The following is a 13,478-nucleotide window of genomic DNA, read 5'->3' as shown; positions in this document are numbered from 1 at the left end:
GACAGAGGAGGAGGTGGTGGTGGTGGTTGATGATGATGATTCTTCCCCAGGATCTCATAGGACATTCTTAGATCCCTCAATCTCCCCATAAAAAATCGTCAGGTTTTAAAAATCTCAAGCTTGATGTCATCAAACCATTACTTCTTCATTGATCCAGTCTTCTTCCTACTCTTCTTTTCAACCCTGGTGCTACCTGGCACTCTGAGCCCCTTCACTGAACATTTCTCAATTTAAAAAAGTTAGGAAGTTCAGTAGTCGCGAGGTTAAACCCAGTCTAAGCATACAGATGGGACCAGTGTCCAACGACCCAACTGGTGAACATATCAGACAGCGGGAACATCCAGAGACCACTTTTATGTATAAAAACGATGGTGGATGCTGTTAGCGTTCAACCTCCTTCGTGTTATGGTTCACAAGAGCATGTTTTGAGTAAGCACGAGACACTTCGTGGTGTAGTATATGGAACGGACTTTATTGATACCTAGGATGAGGGATCAACTCAACCCGGATCAGAGAGTGGCTTTTTGGTTTCTGTATCTTTCGAACCCTCTGAAGACCGATTGAAAACCTTGCTCAACTATACACCATATTTTGCCTACAGCAAAGGTACAAGTCATAGCTAAGACCTCATGACGTATCTATTCCCAAATCCTTTGAAGACAGACTATTCATGTAAACATTCGTAATTGTTTACTCCAGAGCTACTTCCCTTAAACAAGACTTCCTGACCCAACAGTTCCCAACATCTCTGAAGAACAGGCTTTATCAACCGATATCTTTCTATACTATAGCTAATGGATATCTATACCTATGTTTATTACCCTAGCCCCTAAAGTTACACTTTAATCACTCATGGCTGATGTCATTACTGTCATGTATTTCCTTGCACAAGCACTTTACATATCAGGTACGCGTCCCTCTCACGACACTTCAAAGTCATCCTGCTTACGTTGGAAAATCTATTGCTCCATGATAAGAAGACATTGAACTGTTAATCCTTTAACTCTCCACGATATCCAACATCCGCAGGGTCAGTGTTTGGCTTCAAGCCCACCGCCCACCTTTCTGCCACTCCTCTCCTGAAAGTGCGGGATCTTGCTGGTTACAGTGCCATCTGGTGCCCTTGACCAAGGGGTCAACCTTTGTATGCAACTCCAGACAGAGAATGTCAAGGTGCTATTGAACCATGGAGTGCAGAGTCCAATCCTGCCCTCACCCGACGTCCACCCATGCACTTTCCAACAGAAGTCACAGGACAGTGGGGGGGGGGGGGGGGGGAGAAAGGAGGGGGGCAGGAAGTAAGGCAGGTGCACTGAGCCCATCTGTTGCACCCCAATTCCTTTTCCAGTGGAGATCAGCGAATTCACACAAGTGGGGATTGAAGCAACGACTTGGGCCAACACGGCACCACATGCTCCAGTTGCTTAATAAACCTTTAGGAGAGTGGTCTTAGTTTTTGCAAGTACCATTCCCTCGGTCAGCAGCAACAGTGCCTCATCATGGGTGCGCTAGGAGTTTATAATGACTATAATGAGTTTATAAAGACTCCCCACCTCCTGATAACAAATCTTGCTTCAAACTCAAAGTATTTCTCGTTGAAGGTTTTGCCTCTAGCTGGAGGCTGATGGTGTGTCTAACCGATGAGCAACGAGATGCTCAACATTCAAATTAAAAAGAAATCACAAACTAGCATTCGATCAGAGACACAAATGAAATCACAGCTGATAATATTGCTTCCCTGAGACAGTTAATAAATATTCAAGCAAGTAATTCTTATTTGACGAGCTCCAAAGCATGAACAACCTTGTCAAAATAGGTAAATACTCAAGGCTGCAGTTTTCCTTTGCTTTACGGAATGTCAATCGTTCCTCTGGACTGGGGGTCTGTGTACGTCTTTAAAGAGACACACAAGAAAGTGCAAGTTGTAAAGGTTAGACCTTCTACTCTCTGCACAGTAGAAGTAGTTCTTTACAGCCTTCCGGACTCAACATCGAGTTCAACAATTTCAGACCAGAATCACCGCACCCAGTTTCACCGACAGCTGCTGCTGATGGTTCTGCTGTTGCCATTTACACCTCCTCCACACCCATCCTCTGTTTCTTTTCTTGTCTCATTACCACCCCCTTTTGCCTCGCGCCATCATCACTTCTTCCAGTTCTGACGAAGGGTCATCAACCTGAAACGTTAACTCGGTTTCTCTCTCCACAGATGCTGCCCGACCTGCTGAGTGTTTCCAGCATTTTCTCTTTCTATTTCAGATTTCCAGCATCCGCAGTATTTCACTTTTGTAGAACTAGTTCTCTCTGGTTACGTACTTAAGCAAAGCAGGTGGATCATCCACGTAACCGCTGGACAGGATCCAACAATCCCAGAACATGAATGACTTTATACAAAGAGCGTTCAATGTCTGGCATGGTCTTCTGGCTAATGGTTGTGGAGACAGAAACTCTTCAATCAGGCAAGATGCTGTGGTGGGGGGTGGGGGGGACCAAAGATTTCAATGGAAGGCTCAGCTAGAGGGATCGAAGGGCCTCCCTCATCTGTATTTATCTTTTTGAATAAGGAGGCATCAGATACTCCTTATTCTCTCATTGCGGTTACAGTAAGCTCTTATAGAGGGTTTACTATGCAATTCTCATCCTGATTGGCCTCCCTCTGTGGTTCTTTCGGCCCACAGTGCCAGTGCTGGCTCTTTGAAAGAGCGATCCAGTTAATACCACTCCCCCGCTCTTTCCCCATATCCCTGTCATGTTCTTTCCTTTTCAAGTATATATCCAATTCCCATTTGAACCATAACAGATTTTCCAGGAATGCCACGTAACAAGGGGGCACAAATTTATCATAACCACAAAAAACTAAAGTGGAGGTTAGATAAATAAAATCTTCACAGAGGGTGGGGTTAGGGTGCAGAATCTTCTGCCATGCAGTGTGGTTGAAGTACAGTCCATTAATTATGCTAAGAGGGAATTCGATAGTTGCCTGTAATAGAGGAATATTCAAAAAAGGTACAGGGCGTGAGCAAGGAGTGTGGGGTGAGACTGGGTGGGGGCATGGAGAAAAACAGCAGCAGAGAGGTGATGGGCCGAATGGCCTGCTCTGTACTGTGACATTTTGTGATCAGCCTGTAATCAAAGTCTTAAATCGGTCAGAGCAACACAGTCTTCATCTGTCAAAGTAATTAAAGATATATGAAAAAAGCTAACCATCATTAACCATGTGAAAATGAGGCAGAGGAATGAGGTAGAGTGGGGGGGAGGGGGAGGGGGCGGGTCACTGACCTTCATCAGACCCAATTAACGCTGACCTTTTCTCAGAGACGTTTTACGATGGGCACTAATTTGGATGAAAATAAATGTTCTGAAATTCTATCAAAGTGGGCTCCATCAATCACGGGTAATTATTTTCCATTAATGACCAGGCTCTGTGACAAGCCGCACTGACGTTCCTGCATCGCTGACTAATATAGTTCACCACGAGGCAGAATGCAGCTAGCCAGCTGTAGGTCCCGGTCCCAGCTCGTTGTGATTACACCGACGATCAGACATTGTGCAGCAACAGACGGGTTGAGTAGCTCAGCCTCTCTCGGCTAAAGACATACGTATAAATGCACAGCCAAGCCCGCCTAACGTTATACTCTTGTCAGAATTATATTTATACGTACTGTAACAATAGGGAACGTCCCTTGCAAACACTTCCAGACTGTTTTGAAGCTATTTACAATTTCAAGGCTGAGTTATAAAAGAAACATAAAAGATCTGATATTTTAAAAAGAAAGACTTGCATTTATATAGCGCCTTTCACGACCACTGGAAGACCCAAAGCGCTTTGCAGCCAATGAAGTACTTTTTGAAGTAGTTTCACTGCAATAAGTTTTTTTTTAAATACCAAAATCAGCTATTTTGGACCGAGGATGCCGAGGGTCTTGATCACTGAAACCTCAGTATATCCTCCCTCTCCGGCTACCTATTTTGGTTGATTTATTTTGAAAATCTCTATAAACAAAGACATGACCAGATACTGGTTGAAACGAGCTACTGAGATCGATAGCTCGAGAACCCAGTCTATACCAGCAGAGATGCAGACTTTAACCCTGCGTATATCTCTGCAATCTTCTTCAGCCTCACAACCCCCACCCCCCCCCGGTGATATCTGCGCTCCTCTAATTCTGCCCTCTTGATTATAATCGCTCCACCATTGATGGCCGTGCCTTCTGTTGCTGAGGCCCTAAGCTCTGGAATTCCCTCCCTAAACCTCTCTACCTCTCTTTCCTCCTTCAAGACGCTCCTTAAAACCTACCTCTTTGACCAAGCTTTTGGTCACCTGCCCTAACTTCTCCTTATGTGGCTCGGTGTCAAAAAACTTTTTTTTGTCTTTAATACTCCTGTGCAGCGCCTTGGGATGCTTTACTGCATTAAAGGCACTATATAAATACAAGTTGTTGTTATTGTTGTTGTATGGTCATGTGTCATTTTACTGCGTGTGCAAGTTATTCCACCACCCTTGCCCCAGTGGTTTTTCTATGAGGGAAAGGTGATGTGGCAGGTTGTTCATTCTATCGGATCACTGCAGTTTTAATCGTAAGGTTTCACACAAATAGACACGGGGACACTGTGCAAGGATCCTATTTAGATTAGCAGCTTTTGAAATTCGCCTCCCTCCAGTTTCTGCCCTTCCTTAACTTGCCAACTCTTCCTGCTACACATTCTTCGAGTGCAGGCCCAGGCCAAGCATTCGGCCCTCGACCCCAGGGCTCGCTGGTGAACATTCAAGATCATCTCGTTCCCCCACGCCCAATGGCGTGGGCGCCCAGCAACCCGAGGCCCAGATTCCGGTTTTATCCGTAATTACCTCAGCCAAGTTACGCCCCATTACAAAGGGCAGGTTGAGGAGCGATTGCTTTACTGCCACAGAGATTACATGATCAACAGGATCCAACTCCTGCCGAGATTTCATTGTTCCAGCTGCACGCTCAAAGGACGGGGCGAACACATCCGGTCTTCTGACTCAACAAAGAGTCCGTTCAAAACCAACATGTCAATGAAGCTAATCGCACTGGGTGGACTGAATCCCTTGATCACTGCCCCTGTGAGCTTATTAATGGGCCATTTCACGCGAGGACCACTTACCACTGTTAGTTCAGCACAAGAACAGGAGCAGGCCATTCAGCCCCTCATGCTCGTTCTCGCTATTCCATTAGATCACAGAAGGAGGCCATTCGGCCCATCGAGTCCGTGTCGGCTCTCTGTAGAGCAATCCAGTCAGTCCCATTCCCCCACTCTATCCCCGTAGCCCTGTCAATTTATTTCCCTCGTGCCTATCCAGTCTCCCCTTGAAAACAATTTCACTGCAATAATGACCTGAACCTCAACTCCATTTACCCGCCTTTGATGCATATCCCTGGATACCCTTACCAGTAAAAATCAGTTGATCTCAATCTTTAAGATTTCAATTGCCCCAGCAGCCACATCTTTTTTTGGGGAGGAGGGAGGGAATTCCAGGTTTCCACGACCCTGTGTGTGAAGAAGTGCTTGCTGGTTTCATTCCTGAATGGTCTGGCTCTAATTTTAAGATTGTCACCCTTTGTTCTGGAATCCAGAGGAAATGGTTTCTCCGTATCTACCCTATCGAAACCTTTTAAACCCCTCAATTGGATCACAAAATCTTCTAATCTCAAGGGAATACAAGCCAAGGTTAAGGGGAAGTACACAAGGGAGAAAGGAATAGAAAGATAAGTTAATAGGGTGAGTTGAAGTAAAGAGAGTTGGAGGAGGCTCGCGTGGAGCATAAACTCCAGCATTGACCAGTTGGGCCGAATGGCCTGATCGGTGCTGTAAATTCTATGTAAGTTTACACAACCTGTCCTCCTAATTTAACCCTTTAAGCCCCGGGATCATTCTGGTGAGTCTGCGCTGCTCCCCCTCCAAGGCCAACACACCCCTCCTGAGGTGCGGTGCCAGGACTGAACCCAGTCACTCCCGATGGGAGTCTGACCAAGGCTCTGTACAGCTGGAACATCACTTCCTCCCCTTTGTATACCAGCCCCCTTGAGATAAGGGCCAACGTCCCATGAGCCTTTTTGTACCGATGCACTGGCTTTAAAATGGGCTGTGTGCATGGGCACGTAAATCCCTTCGCTCCTCCGCTGTTTTTAGTCTCTCGCCAATTAGAAAATATACCGATTCTCAGATCCAAAGCGGACAGCAACCCAGTGCTGCCCCACTACCCGAGAGAGAGACATACACTTACATGGCACCTCAGAGCGTCTCCAAAGAGCTTCAACATACAATGGGCCTACTTTGAATGGAGTCACTTTTATTCAGTCGACAAATGCAGTAGCCATTCTGCACGCGGCAAGATTCCCACAAGCAGCCGACAGCCACGGTTCAGTGGGTAGCACTCTCGTCTCGGGAGTCGGGAGGCCCCCACTTCAGAGTCTTGAGCAGATAATCCAGGCTGAGACTCCAGTACAGTGCTGGACTGTTGGAGCTGGGGGGGGGGGGGGGGGGGGGGGGGATTTTTTAAATTGCATGTCTCCCTTTACTTACTTCAAAGCTGCTTTTTACTTAATCGATTTGCAATTTCCCAATTCGGCAAAAATAACCCCCAGAAAATTAGAAATGGCCAAGATTATTTGCCACAGTTGTTTCAAAGCGATTTCTGGGATATTATTAGAAATAATGATGTTGTAATGTGTAAATGAAGATAATTCAAGAACTACAAAGCAAATTCACATTCAAAAGGTTCACCACATCATGCAACAGCGAGAGAAAACATATTGAATTTCACATCAAAAGTGTCAAACTCAAAGCTGATGGCTGCCTCTTTATTGGAGACAAGCATCACCTGGGGACTTCAACAGTCAATCTCCAGACACCAGACATTAATTATTCTGAGCATTAGCAAGCTGTCAAGCAGAGTAAACCCCAGCTAATCTATTTCCAATTCCACGGTGGTGGGTGCGGGTGAATTTTACATTCAAGGCAAACGATGAGAGCAGTGGAAATGTAGCATTTTCTCCGCAGGCACTCCCGGGTCAGCCTGCTACAACCGGTTGCCGTGTAAACCAAACTCGGGCCCCAAAAAATTCACTTTGCCCCCCCCCACCCACTTACATTTATATAGCGCCTTTAACGTAGTAAAACGTACCAAGGCGCTTCACAGGAGCGTTATCAGACCAGAATTTGACACCGAGGTATGTAAGGAGATATTAGGACAGATTGGTCAAAGATGTAGGTTTTAAGGAGCGTCTTAAAAAGGGGGAGAGAGAGGTAGAGAGGCTGAGAGGTTTCGGGAGGGAATTCTCGAACTTAGGGCCCAGGCAGCTGAAGGCACGGCCGCCAATGGTGGAGCGATGGAAAGCGGGAATGCGCCCCCTACTGTACAGGCGCAACATTTCAACTCCTTGCACCAGTCGGCCTGGATGGGAATCACAGAGCATCGAAGGAGGCCATTCGGCCCATCGTGCCTGTGCCGGCTCTTTGAAAGAGCTCTCCAATTAGTCCCACCCCCCCCACACTTTCCCCGTCGCCCTGCACATTATTTTTTTTTACTTTTCAAATATTTATCCAATTCCCTTTCGAAAGTTACTAGTGAATCTGCTTCCATCGCCCTTTCGGGCAGCGCATTCCAGATCACAACAACTCGCTGCATTTAAAAAAAATTCTCTTCATGTCCCCTCCCCCCACCGATTCTTCTGCCAATTACCTTAAATCTGTGTCCTCTGGTTACCAACTCTCCTGCCAGTGGAAACAGACTAAGATTGCCCAATTAGTGTAAATGTGTGTCCTAGTACAGGAAACTTTGGTTTATCCGGAGGTTAACTGTCCGGAATGCTCGATCCACCGGCAAAATTCAGGAGTCGGTTCAGTAAGTTTTTTTTCTTTTCGTTGCTTTTTTTTTCTCCACCAGTCAGGCTCTGCAAGGTCTAGCTAAAGCTGTTGCTTAGCTACAGAGAGGCTTGCAAGCTACTGCCGACTGTTTAGAAGCTGAGCAACAGGGTTTGTTGCTAGATACGGAGCTCAAAAGCTCCGTATGTTTTAACATTAGCGCTGGTTTGACCGGCAGTTTTGATGGGACGGCAACAGCTCGGTCCTGTCGGTGCCGGATATCACAAAGTTTCCTGTAATTCATAGCAAACAGAAAGGTGATGCTTACCGGATTATCAGGTTATTTATTTTGAACTGAGTTTCAATGACACCTGTCGTCCGTAACCGAACTCTCAGTAAGTCCATCTGTGTTGGTTTGTATTCAGGTGCAGTGATTCGACTCATGTTTTGGAAAAAACTGCAGAGAAAAAAGAAAACATTTTAAAAGTTATAAAGAAGAATGATGGTACTTGCATTGATACAGCGCTTTCTCACAACCCCCCAAGTACTTTACAGCCAATGAATTACTTTTGAAGTGCAGTCACTGTTGTGTTGCAAGGAAATACGGCAGCTAATTTGCACACACCAAGGTCCCGCAAACAGCAATGATATTATTGACTAGATAATCGGTTTTGGTGGCGTTAGTTGAGGGATTAATGTTGGGTCAGGACACCGGGAGAACTCCCGTCTATTGCCACAGATCTTTCACATCCAGCTGAGGGGGCAGACGGGGCCTCTGATTAACGTCTCACCCGAAAGACGGCACCTGCGACAGTGCAGCACTCCCTCGGTGCTGTGCCGAGGTGTATGCCGCAATTATTTGCTCAAGGTCTTGGAGTAGGGCTTGAACCCACGACCTTCTAACTCAACTCCGAGTGCTGCCATTGAGCCAAGGCTGACAGCTTCAGAAAATGTCCAGTATCCTGTAGTGCCAGTGTGTATTTTTGCAAGTGGGTTGCCATGCAGCATCTTAATACATGGTGGGGGCGGGGGGGCAATGTAGAGCCACAGCTGTCACTGTAAACTTGATGACACACATGGCTAGAGGTCAGCTTTCCCTGGAGGCGATGGGGGTGGCGAAGGAGGGGGAAGAAAAAGGAACATGCAACACGTAACCAGCAACTTAACTTCAGTCCCCTGGTGCTCCAGTTCAACCCACAGTCTGCATTACTTTGAGATGCCTTTAAACACAAGGCAACTGGGGTCCTATTTTAAGCCATGATGTTACCTCATTTCAAGCAGCAGATAACCAATCAGGCGTGAATAAAAGTGAAATATCTCAATTGTCTCACTAAAAACCCATCCTTAAGGCCCCTTTGTGCTTCCACTTGTCAGACTGAATTGGCCATCAACTATTTCTCCAGATCATGACATGCAAGTAACCCCTACAGTGATGCAAGTGGCAATTGTTAAAATCGGTTTTCAAAGCTCGGAGGTGGTGCCCAGGTCCTTGAGCTTCCCAGCCGGGAGACAGAAGCCAAGAAAATTCGAGTGTCCAGCTTCAAGTTGGGCCGTCAGATGTCAGATACCCAGTGCTTTAAAATTCCGATTAACATTAAAGCAGCTCGCCAGGCAATTGGACTGCTGTCAACTCCATCTATCACCCAGCAGTGATGCATGTCACTTTAAGACCATGCCAATAGGTACAAAACAGAAGGAAGGAAATTACAGCAATGAGCCCAAGTCTGCCAGCCCATCTATCCAACTAATGGCGACCCTTCCCCCTTCTGTATCCTATCGGGGGAGTCCAGAACAAGGGGAGCATGTCATAAATTGCAACTTCTACAAGAAGTACTACTGAATGGCCAGCTGAGGGCACCACCCGAGGAGTATAAATACTCGGGCGTGGGCCCACCTTGGCCAGAGACAGTCTGGAAACAGGAAGCTAGTGACTACTAACTAGACCTCCATGTTATGTTACAAGTCGATTAAAGCCTTGCTTTATGTACAACCAAGTGCGTCGTGAGTCTTTATTACGTCAGGACGTTCAGGGGCGATGTCAGGAAGTACTTCACACACAGGGGAGTGGAAATCTGGAACTCTCGCGCCGCGCCCCCCCCCCCGAAGAAAAGCTGTTGAGGCTGGGGGGTCAATTGAAAATTTCAAAACCGAGATTGATAGATTTTTGTTAGGCAAGGGTATTCAGGGCTATGGAACCAAGGCAGGTAAATAGAGTTGAGGTACAGCACAGCCATGATCTCATTGAATGGCAGAACAGGCTTGAGGGGCTGAATGGCCTCCTTCTGTTCCTCTATTCCTAACTGGATAGATCAGCTGTAGAATGTTAGAGAGAACCGGCGAGTAAATTTTTTGTTGAATGGGTTAATACCACATGGAGGGTCTCGCACCAAATACTGTTGGGCTCAAAATATCGGTTTTCCTGTCTCTGCAACCCTTTTCAACCTAGGTCCTTTCAACAAGCCTGGTCAGGGCACGGGTGTGAAGCTGTGCCCATCCCGGTGGTTAATTTAAAATGTAATAAAATCGAGTTCACATCTTGAATGATTTGACTCAAGGCTTCCCACTACACAAGCTTGTCCCAATAAATTAACAAGTGCCCACTTCACCAGGGCAAAGATGGCAGTGTCACCGTTCGTGAGGTGGGCAATCCCTATTCTCGCCAAACTTGGGAGGGACAGGGAAGAAAAATGGTTAGCTTCTAATCGGCAAGGTCACCTTATGATGAAAAATGAAGCATCTTTCTTGTGACAGTAAATGGTGGGGGTGGGGGTGGGGGTTAACCAGGTTCTTAGGAATTGCTAGACAAAAAAAGTCCAAGGCCCATCTAGTTCACCTTCTACCATCCCGGTAGCTGCAGGATGCAACGATAATGAGTTCTTGACTAATCATAGCAATCAACCTCTATCTAACTCGCACCAAGTCCCGTTCGCCCATCACCCCTGTGCTCGCTGACTTACATTGGCTCCCGGTTAAGCAGCGCCTCGATTTCAAAATTCTCATCCTGGTTTTCAAATCCCTCCATGGCCTCGCCCCTCCCTATCTCTGTAATCTCCTTCAGCTCCACAACCCCCCTTCCCCCCACGAGCTATCTGCGCTCCTCTAATTCTGCCCTCGAGCATCCCTGATTATAATCGCTCAACCATTGGTGGCCGTGCCTTCTGTTGCCTGGGCCCTAAGCTCTGGAATTCCCTGCCTAAACCTCTCCGCCTCGCTACCTCTCTTTCCTCCTTTAAGACGCTCCTTAAAACCTACCTCTTTGACCAAGCTTTTGGTCGCCTGCCCTAATTTCTCCTTGTGTGGCTCGGTGTCAAATTCTTTGTCTTTTAATACTGCTGTGAAGCACCTTGGGACGTTTTACTACGTTAAAGGCGCTCTATAAATACAAGTTGTTGTTGTTGTGATCAATTAGTCTACAACAGGCCCAGACATGAGGCGAGGACATTCCCAGCTGCGGAGAGCTTGGGGAACCGTGGGTCCAAAGTCACCGGCTGGTTAAGGGGTAAATATTGGCACGGACACCCGACTCTTCTTCAAATAGCGCCATGGGATCTCGACTTCAAAGTTCAAAATCATCCCGGTGCGGTCAGAGCAGGTTCATATCATTCACAGGTCGGCACTATCTGGAAGCCATAGTGGCAAGAGATCTAATCAAGCTTCTTGGGAGAAAGGAAGCCAGTCGTTCTAATATAGCTGAACCACCTACCGCCCCCTTATCCAGTCCCTCAATGGGAAGGCAAGCAAAGGTCCAAACTAAGACGTTCCTCCCAAGCATGCCACACTTACCACATATCATGTCGCAAATTACTCATGCACTGTATCCCAAAATATTATTTTCTGAAATAAATCTATCTAATTTGAAAGAATCAATACTGTCTGCTTCCAGCGTTGGGAGCCTGTTCCATAGATTGACCACTTCCTCCTTGAAATATTGCTTCCATGCATTCGTTTTGAATTTACCCCCCTTCAAACACAGGCCGTGTCCCTCTGGTTCTACTGCTCTGGACAAGGTGAAACAGTTTGCCCATGGTCTACATTATCTAGTCATATTAAAATCCTAAAATCAGCAGCCACATCACCATTTAAAGCTGACACGTTAGTACAGGAACAGATACAACTTGGCTGCAACAAAAGATGCTTTTAATATTCTGCAGCTCATCAACATGCAAGTCGCTGCTGTTATTCCACCCAGAACTGTCAGATAGCCCCCCCCACCACCACAGCTCCACCCCCACCACATCCCCCTCCACATCCCCCCCACCACCACATCTCCACCCCCACCACATCCCCCTCCACCCCCATAACATCCTTCCACCCCCCCCCCGCGATCTCTGCGCTCCTCCAATTCTGGCCTCTTGCGCAGCCCTGATTTTAATCGCTGCACTATTGGCGGTCGCACATTCCATTGTCTAGCCCCAAGCTCTAGAATCCCCTCCCTAAACCTCTCCCCTTTACGACGCTCCTTAAAACAGTGCTTTTGGTCACCTGCCCTAATATCTCATTTTGTGACTCGGTGTTAAATTTTGTTTGATAATCGCTCCCGTGCAGCGCCTTGGGACATTTTACTACATTAAAGGCGCTATATAAATACAAGCGGCTGTTGGTGTTGGTGAGCTTAAGGCGAGATACTCCAATCGTGTTATTTCAACAGCTGCTAGAATAGCAGCGGGCGGTCAGTCCTGGATCTATATTTAGGTACATTTGCAGACATTTCCGGGGAGCTGTTCATGCAGGCTAGAAACATGGGCAGCTTCCTGTCACCTTGAAGATGGTTTTTGGAAGCACAGCCATTATCTACAACATCCTGTAAATGTTTAGCAGCCTGACTCAATCAGGGGAGATGCACGTTTGATCTTCTTTCATTAGTTGCACTTCAAAGGAGTTATAATGTATCTCTTGTCCAATTCAGCTGTATTTCTGAGCCTGTGGGGAGGGCGGGAGAGAGAGCAGGAGGGAGGGAGCGGGGGAGAGCGGGAGCGAGCGGGGGAGAGAGCGGGGGAGAGAGCGAGAGCAGGAGAGAGGGAGAGAGAAAGCAGGAGAGAGGGAGAGAGGGGACCGCTAACACAACAAGAATTTGCAAAATGGGACAAACACCCAATTGAGATCCTACATGCAGAATTCTGTAAAAGTATCCTCCGGACTCAAAGGAAAACCGTAAACAATGCATGCAGGGCAGAACTAGGCCAATATCCATTAATAATTACTATCCAAAAAAGAGCCACCAAATTTTGGAAACACCTAAAAATGAGCAACCCCCACTGCTATCATTACAAAGCCCTGAAATGCCAAGAGAGGACCATAAAGAAGAATACCCTCAGTCAACTAGTTCTGGGACTCAGTGAAGCAACCACTAACACTACTAACAATAACCAGCCCCAGGACAGTGACATCGTAGCACAGAGAATTCGGCCCAACACAATTGTCACTAAGCAAAAGGAAAAATACCTGTCATATTGGACAGAAACAACAAAAACCCAAAACAAACTCAATTGCTACTTGGCCCTAAACAGACAATACAACATGGCTGAATACCTGACCATGGTAAAGGATAGCAAACTGAGAAAAACTTAAGGTACAGACTTAGTGAATATAACCTGGCGATTGAAAAAGGCAGACACAGACAGACCCGGCTGCCAAGAGAGGACAGGATATGCT

General features: G+C 46.7%; 1 protein-coding gene across 1 annotated transcript in view; it reads right to left on the bottom strand.

Annotated features, from left to right (window-relative positions):
* The window catches only part of gnav1 (guanine nucleotide binding protein (G protein) alpha v1), a 147,008-nt gene that overhangs the window by 45,355 nt on the left and 88,175 nt on the right, over positions 1–13,478 (bottom strand). The window contains exon 5 of the mRNA XM_085963850.1: positions 8,155–8,283. Coding sequence (XP_085819976.1) covers positions 8,155–8,283 — 129 coding nt within the window. The remainder of the gene's footprint in view (positions 1–8,154; positions 8,284–13,478) is intronic.

This window comes from Somniosus microcephalus, chromosome 21 (assembly GCF_052327205.1).
Source record: "Somniosus microcephalus isolate GS21.2 chromosome 21, FLI_Smic_1.0, whole genome shotgun sequence".
Taxonomy (NCBI): Eukaryota; Metazoa; Chordata; class Chondrichthyes; order Squaliformes; family Somniosidae; genus Somniosus; species Somniosus microcephalus.
This window is presented reverse-complemented; position numbering and strand designations above follow the sequence as displayed.